The 14,589-nt window shown below is 39.6% G+C and overlaps 1 protein-coding gene across 5 annotated transcripts in view; it reads left to right on the plus strand.

The window, feature by feature from the left end:
• LOC139753881 (erythroid differentiation-related factor 1) overlaps positions 1-14,589 on the plus strand; it is a 103,385-nt gene that overhangs the window by 19,851 nt on the left and 68,945 nt on the right. Inside the window, exons 1-4 of one of the 5 annotated variants that reach the window (XM_071670863.1) lie at positions 99-208; positions 3,235-3,549; positions 8,738-8,868; positions 11,403-11,658. In XM_071670863.1, coding sequence (XP_071526964.1) covers positions 3,238-3,549; positions 8,738-8,868; positions 11,403-11,658 — 699 coding nt within the window. In that variant the 5' untranslated portion in view covers positions 99-208; positions 3,235-3,237. Of the gene's footprint in view, positions 1-98; positions 209-644; positions 740-816; positions 836-1,152; positions 1,172-3,234; positions 3,550-8,737; positions 8,869-11,402; positions 11,659-14,589 lie in introns of those variants that run through there. The other 4 variants (XM_071670841.1, XM_071670855.1, XM_071670870.1 and 1 more) reach the window with 4 other exon arrangements.

Genomic DNA, 14,589 nt, shown 5'->3' on the forward strand with positions numbered 1-14,589 from the left:
CTAACGGTAGGCAATAGTTGAAATCCTCCACAATTAACTAGATATGGCAGTGTAATGTAAATTTACCAATTTTAGGCATCTCCGAGACTGGCTATTGTGATGTCAGTTTTTCTCCGCATCACTTTACTCTTTCCATTCTTATATTTTGTCGTAATATTTATGACCTCTTTCGTCGGCGTCAAACACTCAATGGTGCTTGTTTTCCCAGGTTAGTACCTTTATATCATTCACTCTAAAGAGTCTGAAGCTTCAGTCATGAAAAAATTAATTAGATTTTCCTCGTACCGATTCTCGTTTATGCAGAATTACCTGCACTTTTAACTGGTGTTTTATATGTTAATGTTCTTATCGTTAACAAACACAATAATGTTACAAACGAGTTTGTCTCATAAAGGCAATTAACAAACACAATAATGTTACTGACGAGTTTGTCTCATAAAGGCAATTAACGTAAACACAATAATGTTATTAACGACTTTGTGTCATAAAGGCAAGTTCCTTTTTTTTTTTGTAATTTTTCTGAAAGTGATTCATATTCTGTATTAGAAATGATGGTAATGATTTTTGCATCTTTCGTTTGCAGAGAAACATTTACACTGAATAAATCTCGCATTGTTATTCGTAAAATGTTAATGTCTAGGGCACAAAATTCGAGTATCGTTCGTGTGGCCAGGTGGACTCCATGACTCGCCTTACACGAACGAGTCCGGACTCGCAGAACTTCTAAACAACAACAAAAGTAAAGTAGACCTGGAATGAGTGATTGAAAATAAAACCAATTTAATCAGATTGAGCGTGAGGGTGTCACTGTTACTTGTGGTATTTGGGTGTGGTTGTAAGTCTTGATTTACAAATGGATCTTGTGATTGTCCAAGTAGGATTGTATTTACCTTAGACGCCAATTGAAAAAAAAAAATATAATTTTCTGATTTTTCGGTTTGTCACTCGGTAATTAGGTTGAAGTAGTGGTCTAGTACTGCCACAATCATAACTATGGAATACGAATGATTTTGTGTTATGGAAGGGTGATATACCGAGTATAGGTTGAGTTGTAAAGCGTAATTTACACCATAGTTTGGACAGTAATTACGTTGGTTCTGTGCCCCTTTTGGGGCAACACAGAATTAACTAATGTAATTCACCTGTTAGTGGACTCATTACACATAGTAGGGTGAGTTTGACCATTGCCACATTATTGTGAGTATTGTTAAACTATCATAATGATTAAGTGGCAAGGGGGAGGGTCACAGAGCTTGGGAGTTATCACAATATATGTTAAAGCAGGTGACAAACTTTTTTTTTTTTAAATCTGCAGAACATTTAAAACCGGGTATTATGGTTATGTGAAAAGATATGTGCCAAAGCCCACTCAGTTATTTTTTTATTTTTTTTTTTAAATCGGTGTGTGTAGATATTTAAATTGTCTATTATACATGTAAAATGTATGCAACTGTAACCCATGGAAATGGGTAATAACGGACTTTGGGTTTCTACAGATTTTGGAGTTATAGGCCTTAGACTGTAGTATGAATTTTATGCCCTAAACAGAGTATTTTGTTTACCATTTGCATGTGTTCTGGTATTTCTCTCTATCTTTATGTTGTGCTTTAGGAAGCCAGCTACATCCACTGGTCAAGACCACTGACATGGTCACTTTCCTCATGTTTGTCATTTGGGGAATGCACAACCATACTGATGATCTCTTTGCTCATTATCTTGGAGAGTTAACATGTTTCATTGTTGCATTTTCCATTCCACAATGGTAGCCTCATACAAGTTAATGTTCATCTCAGTGCTCTCACTCGTAGCACCTTGTAACAATTCTGCTTCTTGTGTCTTCTCACTTGAAATTCTAAAGCCTTCAAAGTTGGTGATTTTGAGATCACTGAATGTCAAAAGTGGCCATAACTTATGTGTGCATTTCTTATTGTCACACCCATTCAAGTAAATATATGCAGTTCTTCACGATTTCTTCTTTCTTGAATGTGTTAGTTACATCTACATATGAGTCAGAATTAACTACATGAGGCATGAAATTCACTCCTGTTTTTGTGTTTCATTATGTAAATTCTTCCCTTTTCCATGACGGGCATGGGTAAAGTACTACACAGGAAAAGAAATGCTGCAAGAAATGTTTAGACACAGACACATTTGCTTCAGGATTTGCAGAAATGTTAACCAGGAAGGCAGTCTTGCAATTCTCGAGACAGTGTCACAAAGCCTCCCCCTCAGAAGTGCTTTTGAACCACTCAGTGGTCATTTGCTTAGCGTTCCAGGCCCATTTATAACTTTTGTAAATCATGGGCAACTCCTTTCTTGGGCAAAATGATGGACACTCTTGCTTGCCACAAATAGCACTTGCGCCTGCTGCATTTGCACATGGAAGCTCGGTCACTGTTGCCCTTGCTTCTTTTGAATCAAACTAAATGGTCTTGTACTTTTGGAAGCATGTTTCTTGAAAAGCAACATCAGGAGAGTTCAGTCTCAAATATGTAGGAATTTTGGTCATGGGTAAGAGTTTCATCTCTCATTAACTTTTAGAATTAGCATAATTTTCAGTGGCCTGTTTGTCTACCAAGAGTTTCTTGCCACATATTTTGAGATGGGAAATTCCATTGTGTAACTTTTGCAATGATCCATTTGTAAAGTCACAAGGATTAATGATTTTTAATTCTTAATGAAATTGTTTATCCTTTTCACACAAAAGTAGCCCAGAAGTAGGCTGGCTGATCTGGCCTCATGCATTGATTTACAATTAGTAGTGCCCTTATTAGATTTATTCTTTGATGAATTTTGATAGCTTTTCATTCTGCCTCATTATAACATTTACAGTCGTTTTATCATGACCTCACTCAGGTGTTGCACCAGTGTACTCTTATCTAATTGTAAGATTTCCAATTTCAGTATAATAGAGGTGTAACATGCTTCTTCAATACAACACTGTACCATGTATTACATCCCTCAGATTTTTTTTCTTTGATGTCACTATTATGACAACTTATATGAATAGCACACAGATAAATGAGAAAAGCATAGATACTTACTACCATGCATTCAGACGGTGAGGACAATGTCTAAGTAGTGGCCCGGGGTTAGAGTAATGCACAGGAAACTGAGTAGCCAAACAAAGGGTTTAATTGTAACCACACTTCGAAGATAGTATGGATGTATTTAGAATCAATTTGAAATTTTAACTTATAGTTCCCATTTTTCTAAATATTATTTGAATTCCAGGAGATGGAAGGTAATGATGAAGGAGAATCAGATGCAGCTAACATTGACGATGGGGATGTGAAAGCTGCCCTTACAGCAAGGATGATGAATTCCCTTGTCATTTCACCCTCAAAATCAGTAGCAAGGTCTTCCCAAGCCTTGAGTCCTATACGAAAGCCATCTGTAAATACTACCCATGGAGAATTTATTGGTCAAAGAGAGAACCATGAATCATATGGACAGGCCAGAAATGTTGATGGCAGTCTGTATGTTGGGAATTTAAACGAGACACAAGATTTACACATCCATTCAGCTGCGGTAGTGAAGAGTTCAGAAGTGAGTCATTTACTTTGCTCTAGCAGTCCTTGATTTTTCATTCTCCAACTAACAAGAAGCATACCTTATTTCAGTTGGGGATAGGGGAGAAAGAATACTTCCCACACATTCCCCGCATGTCGTAGAAGGTGACTAAAGGGGATGGGAGTGAGGGGGCTAGAAACCCTCCCCTCCTTGTATTTTAACTTCCTAGAAGGGGAAGCAGAAGAAGGAGTCATGCGGGGAGTGCTCATCCTCCTTGAAGGCTTAGACTGGGGTGTTAAATGTGTGTGAATGTAACCAAGATGAGAAAAAGGAGAGATAGGTAGTATGTTTGAGGAAAGGAACCTGGATGTTTTGGCTCAGAGTGAAACGAAGCTTAAGGGTAAAGGGGAAGAGTGGTTTGGGAATGTCTTGGGAGTAAAGTCAGGAATTGGTGAGAGGACAAGAGCAAAGGAAGGAGTAGCACTACTCTTGAAGTAGGAGTGGTGGGAATATGTGATAGAGTATAAGAAAGTAAACTCTAGAGTGATATGGATAAAACTGAAAGTGGTTGGAGAGAGAAGGGTGAGTATTGGTGCCTATGCACCTGGTCATGAGAAGAAAGATCATGAGAGGCAAGTGTTTTGGGAGCAGCTGAGTGTGTTAGCAGCTTTGATGCATGAGACCGGGTTATAGTGATGGGTGATTTGAATGCGAAGGTGAGTAATGTGGCAGTTGAGGGTATAATTGGTGTACTTACATGGGTTATTCAGTGTTGTAAATGGAAATGGTGAAGAGCCTGTGGATTTGTGTGCTGAAAAAGGACTAATGATTGGGAATACCTGGTTTAAAAAGAGATGTACATAAGTATACATAGGTAAGTAGGAGAGATGCGATATACATAAGTATACATATGTAAGTAGGAGAGATGGCCAGAGAGCATTATTACATTACGTGTTAATTGATAGGCATGTGAAAGAAAGACTTTTGGAGGGATGTCTGATCATTATCTTGTGGAGGTGAAGGTGAAGATTTGTAGAGGTTTTCAGAAAAGAAGAAAAATGTTGGGGTGAAGAGAATGGTCAGAGTAAATGAGCTTGGAAAGGAGACTTGTGTAAGGAAGTATCAGGAGAGATTGAGTGCAGAATGGAAGAAGGTGAGAGCAAACAATGTAAGGGAAGTGGGGGAGGAATGGCATGTATTTAGGGAAGTAGTGCTGGTTTGCACAAAAGATGTTTGTGGCATGAGAAAGATGGGAGGTAGGCAGATTAGAAAGGGTAGTGAGTGGTGGGATGAAAAAGTAAGATTGTTAGTGAAAGAGAAGAGCGAGGTGTTTGGACAATAGTTGCAGGGAAGTAGTGCAAATGACTGGAGATGTATAAAAGAAAGTGGCAGGAGGTCAAGAGAAAGGTGTAAGGGGTGAAAAAGAGGGCAAATGAGAGTTAAGGTGAGAAAATATCATTAGATTTGAAGGAGACTAATAAGATGTTTTGGAAGGAGGTAAATAAAGTGCATAAGACAAGAGGACAAATGTGGACATTGGTGAAGGGGGCTAATAGGAGGTAATAACAAGTGAGGAGATGGAGTGAGTATTTTGAAGGTTTGTTGAATTTGTTTGATGATAGAGTGGCAGATATAGGGTGTTTTGGTCGAGGTGATGTTCGAAGTGAGAGGGTCAGGGAATATGGTTTGGTAAACAGAGAAGAGGTAGTGAAAGCCTTGCAGAAGATGAAAGCCGGCAAGGTGGCGGGTTTGGATGGTATTGCAGTGGAATTTATTAGAAAGGGGGTGACTGTGTTGTTGACTGGTTGATAAGGATATTCATTGTATGTATGGTTCATGGTGAAGTGCCTGAGGATTGGCAGAATGCATGCATAGTGCCGTTGTACAAAAGCAAAGGGGATAAAGGTGAGTGTTCAAATTACAGAGGAATAAATTTGTTGAGTATTCCTGGGAAATTATATGGGAGGGTATTGATTGAGAGGGTAAAGGCATATACAGAGAATCAGATTGGGGAAGAGCAGTGTGGTTTCAGAAGTGGTAGAGAATGTTTGGATCAGGTTTTTCTTTGAAGAATGTATGTGAGAAACACTTAGAAAAACAAATGGATTTGTATGTAGCATTTATGGATCTGGAGAAGGCATATGATAGAGTTGTTAGAGATGCTTTGTTGAAGGTATTAAGAGTATATGATGTGGGAGGTAAGTTGCTAGAAGCAGTAAAAAGTTTTTATCAATGATGTAAGGCATTTGTGCGAGTAGGAAGAGAGGAAAGTGATTGGTTCCCATTGAATGTTGGTTTGTGGCTGGGGTGCGTGATGTCTCCATGGTTGTTCAATTTGTTTATGGACGGGGTTGTTAGGGAGGTGAATGCAAAAGTTTTAGAGAGAGGGGCAAGTATGCTGTCTGTTGTGGATGAGAGGGCTTGGGAAGTGAGTCAGTTGTTGTTAGCTGATGTTACAGCACTGGTGGCTGATTCGCATAAGAAACTGTAGAAGTTGGTGACTGAGTTTGGTAAAGTGTGTGAGAGGAGAAAGCTGAGAGTGAATATGAATAAGAGCAAGGTAATTAGGTTCAGTAGGGTTGAGGGACAAGTCAGTTGGGAGGTAAGTTTGAGTGGAGAAAAACTGGAGGAAGTAAAGTGTTTTAGATATCTGGGAGTGGATTTGGCAGCGAATGAACCATGGAAGCAGAAGTGTCACAGGGTGGGGAAGGGGGCGAAGGCTCTGGGAGCATTGAAGAATGTGTGGAAGGCGGAACCTTATCTCAGAGAGCAAAAATGGGTACGTTTGAAGGAATAGTGGTTCCAACAATGTTGTATGGTTGCGAGGCATGAGCTCTAGATATGGTTGTGCGGAGGAGGATGGATGTGTTGGCAGTGAAATGTTTGAGGACAATATGTAGTGTGCGGTGGTTTGATCGAGTAAGTAATGAAAGGGTGAGAGAGATACGTGGTAATATAAAGAGTGTGGTTGAGAGAGCAGAAGAGGGTGTATTGAAATGGTTAGGTCACTTGGAGAGAATGGATAAGGAAAGATTGGCACAGAGGATATATGTGTCAGAGGTGGAGGGAACGAGGAGAAGTGGGAGACCAAATTGGAGGTGGAGGGATGGAGTGAAAAAGATTTTGAGTGATCGGGGCCTGAACATACAGGAGGGTGAAAGGCGGGCAAGGAATAGAGTGAACTGTAATGATGTGGTATACCGGAGTCGACGTGCTGTCAATGGATTGAACCGGGGCATGTAAAGCATCTGGGATAAACCATGGAAAGTTTTGTGGGGCCTGGATGTGGAAAGGGAGCTGTGGTTTCGGTGCATCACACATGATAGAGACTGAGTGTGAACGAATGTGGCCTTTGTTGTCTTTTTCTAGTGCTACCTCATGCATGCGGTTGAGAAGGGGGTTGTCATTTCATGTGTGGTGGGGTGGCGATGGGAATGGATGAAGTTAGCAAGTATGAATATGTATGTGTATACGTGTATACAGTGAATGTAGGTTTGCGGCAGGGGTGTGTGATGTCTCCATGGTTGTTTAATTTGTTTATGGATGGGGTTGTTAGGGAGGTGAATGCAAGAGTTTTGGAAAGAGGGGCAAGTATGAAGTCTGTTGTGGATGAGAGAGCTTGGGAAGTGAGTCAGTTGTTGTTCACTGATGATACAGCGCTGGTGGCTGATTCATGTGAGAAACTGCAGAAGCTGGTGACTGAGTTTGGTAAAGTGTGTGAAAGAAGAAAGTTAAGAGTAAATGTGAATAAGAGCAAGGTTATTAGGTACAGTAGGGTTGAGGGTCAAGTCAGTTGGGAGGTAAGTTTGAATGGAGAAAAACTGGAGGAAGTAAAGTGTTTTAGATATCTGGGAGTGGATCTGGCAGGGGATGGAACCATGGAAGCGGAAGTGAATCATAGGGTGGGGGAGGGGTCGAAAATCCTGGGAGCCTTGAAGAATGTGTGGAAGTCGAGAACATTATCTCGGAAAGCAAAAATGGGTATGTTTGAAGGAATAGTGGTTCCAACAATGTTGCATGGTTGCGAGGCGTGGGCTATGGATAGAGTTGTGCGCAGGAGGGTGGATGTGCTGGAAATGAGATGTTTGAGGACAATGTGTGGTGTGAGGTGGTTTGATCGAGTAAGTAATGTAAGGGTAAGAGAGATGTGTGGAAATAAAAAGAGCGTGGTTGAGAGAGCAGAAGAGGGTGTTTTGAAATCGTTTGGGCACATGGAGAGAATGAGTGAGGAAAGATTGACCAAGAGGATATATGTGTCGGAGATGGAGGGAACGAGGAGAAGTGGGAGACCAAATTGGAGGTGGAAAGATGGAGTGAAAAAGATTTTGTGTGATCAGGGCCTGAACATGCAGGAGGGTGAAAGGAGGGCAAGAAGTAGAGTGAAATGGATCGATGTGGTATACCGGGGTTGACATGCTGTCAGTGGATTGAAGCAGGGCATGTGAAGCGTCTGGGGTAAACCATGGAAAGTTGCGTGGGGCCTGGATGTGGAAAGGGAGCTGTGGTTTCGGGCATTATTGCATGACAGCTAGAGACTGAGTGTGAACGAATGGGGCTTTTGTTGTCTTTTCCTAGTGCTACCTCGCACACATGAGGGGTGAGGGGGATGGTATTTCCATGTGTGGCGAGGTGGCGATGGGAATGAATAAAGGCAGACATTGTGAATTGTGTGCATGGGTATATATGTATGTGTCTGTGTGTGTATATATATGTGTACATTGAGATGTATAGGTATGTATATTTGCGTGTGTGGATGTGAATGTATATACATTGTGTATGGGGGTGGGTTGGGCCATTTCTTTCGTCTGTTTCCTTGCGCTACCTCGCAAACGCGGGAGACAGCGACAAAGCATAATAATAATAAAAAAATACATGTTTATGTCTATGTATGTATACGCTGAAATGTATAGGTATATATATGTGCATGTGTGGGCATTTATGTACATACATGTGTATGTGAGTGGGTTGGGCCATTCTTTCATCTGTTTCCTTGTGCTATCTCGCTAATGCGGGAGACAGCGACTTTGTATGATGAAAATGTAATAAGAATTAAAAGATTATAAGTTCTTGAACATTTAAGCTTGAGGTATGTTGATTGCAGAAAGTAGTTTTTTATGTGAAATCATGCACTCTGTTGCATTTCATTGGGTTCTTTTCAGGATAATCTATGCTTGACTTTTATTTGAAGAAAAATTTCTGTTGATTTTAAATTATTTTTTTCTAGGTAGAATTTCCAGTTCAGTTTCATGAACTTCAGTCCAACACAGATCTTAAGATGCCCCCATCAAATTGGTTACAGGAGCACTCCTCTATCCGATTGCCAAACCCAACACAAAAACATGCTGATTTTTCAAGGTAAGGATGTTTGTGTAATATCTGTAAGTCATGTTTCATTTTCATGAAGTGAATACAAAGCAAAGGAACCTTACAAAACATTCTTTGACAACCAGTCAGGTGGACATGGTGAATCAGGTCAAAAGTTTTGTGTTAATTTTTTTTTTACCCTTAGTTATGGTAGATAACAAATGTCTGAGACATGCACCCTGAATCTGTTTTAGTAAAAGGCAGCATAGACTCTATGAAATGGGAACTTAGGTTGTATAAGAGTAGTTGCCTTGAATGACTACCGACATTTGATGCTTACGAGCATAGGTTATGTTGAATCAGATGTGCTAATTCCAACACAGTAGCAAAGCTAATTACTAGTTGATGCCCATATATTGCTTATGTACCATGTATGCTTATGTATGGTTGCCTTGAATGACTACCGACATTTGATGCTTACGAGCATAGGTTATGTTGAATCAGATGTGCTAATTCCAACACAGTAGCAAAGCTAATTACTAGTAGATGCCCATGTATTGCTTATGTACCAGGACAGGTGGCCTTCTGGTTTGACCTGTTTGTTAAGATACAATGTTGTTTATGAAGACTCATTGCAGACTCGGTCTACATTCAGCTTCAGTAAATTGAGATGAAGAGATTCTCATGAATTGAGCCCAGATCATTGGCATTTTGTCTGCTGTTCTGGTTGTATAAGATTTATATGAAATAAGGAATAAACAAATGCAGTATTGTAAATTTTTTGACACTAGAGGGTTGAGCCATATAAGTTTAGGGTTTCCCAGGACTTTGGATATCAAAAAATTCAAATAATATATTAATCTTGTTGATAAACAGTTAATATAAAAAAAAGTTAAAAATGAATGGAAAACTTATTAGATTTTCCAAATATGTTGCTTTACAGGCAGTTAATTTTATATGGTGCATTGCATAAGCTCAGTTCAGCACTGTTTGTTGACTTGTACTGACATATGCAACTATGTCTCTCCTCTGTCCTCACCAGTGGATAGCAAAAACTTCAAAGACTTTATATAAAGTAGTTTTCCACACTGGTAAGGTGTCCCTTCCAGTTTAAATGACACTGGGAAAAGACAACCAATACAAGTACAGCAAGGTATCTCCACGCAGTAAGACTAGGATTTTTTCCCGGTGCCTATTGCACTTGCTTGTTATAAAGCTCCTCTACATACCAGTAAAGCATGCCTTTTCATTTAATGAGGGTGGGGAAAGATAACCCTTACAAATAAAGTTAGGGTCTTTGTACAATAACCTGTACAAGTATGACTGGTGTTCTTTTAGGGTTACGATGTGTGTGATGTGGTATTAGGAATAGACAACTGATCCTTTTAGGAATAATCCTTATTTGGTTCTATGTGTTCTTCCATTCAGAAAGAAGTAATACTTGAAGGGAGGATTTAGAAAAAAATTAAGAATAGATGAAATTCAAGAGATACTTGGGTTGTATTTTCTCCACTATCCCCATGGGTGGAAGAGGGTGGACATGATGGAAATAAAGCGCCTGAATTTAGTATTGTGTGAGGCTAGTTGATCATGTAAGGAATGTCAATGCAGAATGACTGAGAGAGCTGGGCAGGGTGTGCTGAAATGGTTTGGATTTCTGGAGAGGATGCATGAAGATAGACTGGAGGTAAGATGGGAAAGGGAGTACACCAAGAAAGAGATGGAGGGATGAAGTGAAATAGGCTCTGGTATATTTGGGCCTGATCCCTCAGGAGGGCGAGAATCATGAATGGAATTGAATTGATTGGACCAGTAAGGTATGTCATTGCGATGGCATTGGGTATGACCAGGCAGTATGGAAGTCTTAAGGGTTTGGTGATGGATAGTTGGCTCTGCTTCTGGTGCATAATGCATGATGGCAATTGAGTAAACATGTGCAAATGAAGTTGTTGCTTAGCTGTTGCTGATGCTACCTTGCAAGTGCAGGAGAGGCAGCTGTGTGTAAAAAAACGAAGTAAGAAATGTGATATGTTTTAAGATTTTTTGATAAAAGGGCTATGAGATAAGAGTAAAAGGAGAAAGAGGAATGTACATTGATAAGAGCATTGGAGATTTTAATGAAAGGAGGATTTGGGTAAGACAGAGAATATAATGAATAGGTGATGAACAAGAGATGTTACATTAGAGAAAAATACCAGATGGAAATTTGTGGGAGACATTCAAGTAGCTATTTCAACAGTTTTGAGCATAATTATTATGATAGGGATGTAAAAGAAAAAGTCAGCAAGATGCAGATTAACATTTGAAGGAAGATTTTTGTTAGCCATACACAGCTGATTGTAATACAGGAGATGCCATCAACTATGATTATTTACAGTTTGATTATTAAAAGTTAGTTAATGAATATATTTGCAAAAAAGGTACGGGTTTAGGTAAGAACTTGTACAGATAGAGTGAAGTCTTTCTTTGGGAGAGATTTTCAATGATGCACACTGTATATGGTATTAAAAATCATTATCTGCTCCCCAACTTGTGTTTGAAAAAGAACTTGCTGTTATGTTCATATGATTTTACTTTTCTTCCAGCTTTCTCATGGCCCATCAGTTCCCAGACTGCATAGGTGAAGTAGATGTTGTATCAGATGCAGAGAACATTAAGAAACTACTGAAAATTCCATACAATCCCAAAGCCCATGTCAGTATGATGATTCATCGTGTTGGGAAGACCCTCTTAATAGATGATTTTGATGTGTACAAATATTTACTGAGGCAGTCTGAAAAAGAATGGCATTGGTTGAGAAAATTCTTTTTTGAGCATGTGCTTCAGTCCTTAACTCATAAGGTGAGCAATGAAATGTGTCTGTTTTAATGCCTCATAATTTAGTGGAATGGAAACTGTTTTAGAATAATTCAAATGGTTGTTAGTGCGTGATTTCTGAAATGCTTCCTTCAACACAGAATTCTTAATGTGTAGTATGGATAAAACTAAATTGGAAACTTTACATCTATGCAGTTTTCTCCCTCTTTAACCCTTTTATTAGTGGATAATTTGAAACCTGTCTTGTTTCATGGAATGTTTTCTCCTTTTGAGGAGATTAAAAAGACGCTAAAGTTTTTAAAACGAGTTTTTAACACTTTGAATGTGCATTTTCTGTCTACTCTGTGTGCAAAAAAAGGGAAATTAAATGTTTTCTTATCTACATTGAAGAAGCAGGGGTAGTAAGAGGAAGACCAATGAGTTGGAAGAATGGAGTAAAAAAGAGCTTTCAGGTGCCAGGGCCTCAGCATTCAAGAAAGTGAGAGGTGTGCAATTAGAGCAAATCGTAACATCGTGGTATATTGGGTGTTATATCAGTGGGCTGAACCATGACATAAGAGACAGTCAAAAGAGACCACATGGTATGATTTGGGATGAAGGTACTGGTTTTGGTACATTTTAATTAACACTTATTGATTGGGATGTGAACAAGAGAGCCTGTTATTTTGTCTCTTCCTGATGTTGCCTCACTAAAGCAGGAAATGGCAAACACTTAGTGAATGGATGTGAACAAAAGAGACTATTTTGTCTCTTCCTGATGTAGCCTCACGTAAGCAGGAAATGACAAATATGAAAAAGAATTATTAAACCATAATTTTTTATGGATATGGAGAAGCCATATGATAGAGTTGATAGAGATGCTCTGTGGAAGGTATTAAGAGTATATGGTGTGGGAGGCAAGTTGCTAGAAGTAGTGAAAAGTTTTTATCGAGGATGTAAGGCATTTGTACAAGTAGGGAGAGAGGAAAGTGATTGGTTCCCAGTAAATGTTAGTTTGTTGCAGGGGTGCGTGATGGTTGTTTAATTTGTTTATAGATGGGGTTGTTAGGGAGATGAATGCAAGAGTTTTAGAGAGAGGGGCAAGCATGCTGTCTGTTGTGGATGAGAGGGTTTGGAAAGTGAATCAGTTGTTGTTCGCTGATGATACAGCTCTGATGGCTGATTTGGGTAAGAAACTGCAGAAGTTGGTGACTGAGTTTGGTAAAGTGTGTGAAAGAAGAAAGCTGAGAGCAAATGTGAATAAGAGCAAGGTTATTAGGTTCACTAGGGTTGAGGAACAAGTCAATTAGGAGGTAAGTTTGAATGGAGAAAAACTGGAGGAAGTGAAGTGTTTTAGATATGTGGGAGTGGATTTGGCAGCAGATGGAACCATGGAAGTGGGAGTGAGTCACAGGATGGGAGAGGGGGTGAAGGTTCTGGGAGCACTGAAGAATGTGTGGAAGGTGGAACATTATCTCGGAAAGCAAAAATGGGTATGTTTGAAGGAATAGTGGTTCCAACAATGTTATATGATTGCGAGGCGTGGGCTATAGATAGGGTTGTGCAGATGAGGGTGGATGTGTTGGAAATGAGATGTTTGAGGACAATTTGTGGTATTAGGTGGTTTGATCGATCAAGTAAGTAATGAAAGGGTAAGAGAGGTGTGTGGTAATAAAAGGAGTGTGGTTGAGAGAGCTGAAGAGGATGTATTGAAATGGTTTGGTCACATAGAGAGAATGAGTGAGGAAAGATTGACAAAGAAGATATATGCGTCAGAGGTGGAGGGAACGAGGTGAAGTGGGAGACCAAATAGGAGGTGGAAGGATGGAGTGAAAAAGATTTTGAGTAATCGGGGCCTGAACATGCAGAAGGGTGAAAGGTGTGCAAGGAATAGAGTGAATTGGAATGATGTGGTATACCGGGGTCGACGTGCTGTAATTGGATTGAACCAGGGCATGTGAAGCATCTGGGGTAAACCATGGAAAGTTTTGTGAGGCCTTGATGTGGAAAGGGAGCTGTGGTTTCGGTGCATTATACATGACATCTAGAGACTGAGTGTGAACGAATGTGGCCTGTGTTGTCTTTTCCTAGCGCTACCTTGTGCGTGTGTAGGGGGAGGGGGGGGTGTCATTTCATGTGTGGTGGGGTGGCGATGGGAATGAATAAAGACAGCAAGTATGAATTATGTGTATATATGTATATGTCTGTGTATGTATATATATGTATCCATTGAAATGTATAGGTATGTATATGTGTGGGTGTAGACGTTTATATATATACATGTGGATGTGGGTGGGTTGGGCCATTCTTTCATCTGTTTCCCTGCCCTACCTCGCTAACGCGGGAGACAGCGACAAAGTATAATGAATTAATAAATGACTTTTTTTCATATAGATTAAGTTCCCAAAATCATGATTGTCAAAGGGATGCACATTAGGCCTGTGATCACTGCCTCCTAGAAACACGAATGCAATAGAACTCAACTTTAACCTTGTTTAGGGCCCATTGCCTGTTCTTCCAACTGATGATATATTTTGGCAAATAGTAGGCATAAAGAGTAATGTTTTAAAAGTGATAGCATCTCAGCAAAGAAGATATGGTGTTATATCTGGAATAATTCCTGGGAATATAACATATATGAAAGTCCTGCAAATATGCTGGAAAGATTATTTAACCCTTTCATTATTGTAGTCCTTATGTCCACTGTACTATCTGTATGTGAGATATTCTAAAGTTCTTTGAAAAGATATCTCCATAAGTTTGTTATTACGATTATTTTGAACATAGTTTTCAAAATGATGTACAACTTAATCTGTTGATTCATTTTTTTTATGTGGTACAAACCCTTTGATTTATGCTCCCTCACTGCTGGGCCTAAGATACTTGTGATGTAAGACGAGTTTCAGAGCAGCTGAGTGAGGTGTCAGCAGTTTTGATGCAAGAGCTTGGGTATTAGTGATGGGTGATTTAAATGTG

This window comes from Panulirus ornatus, chromosome 2 (assembly GCF_036320965.1).
Source record: "Panulirus ornatus isolate Po-2019 chromosome 2, ASM3632096v1, whole genome shotgun sequence".
In the NCBI taxonomy this organism is placed as follows: domain Eukaryota; kingdom Metazoa; phylum Arthropoda; class Malacostraca; order Decapoda; family Palinuridae; genus Panulirus; species Panulirus ornatus.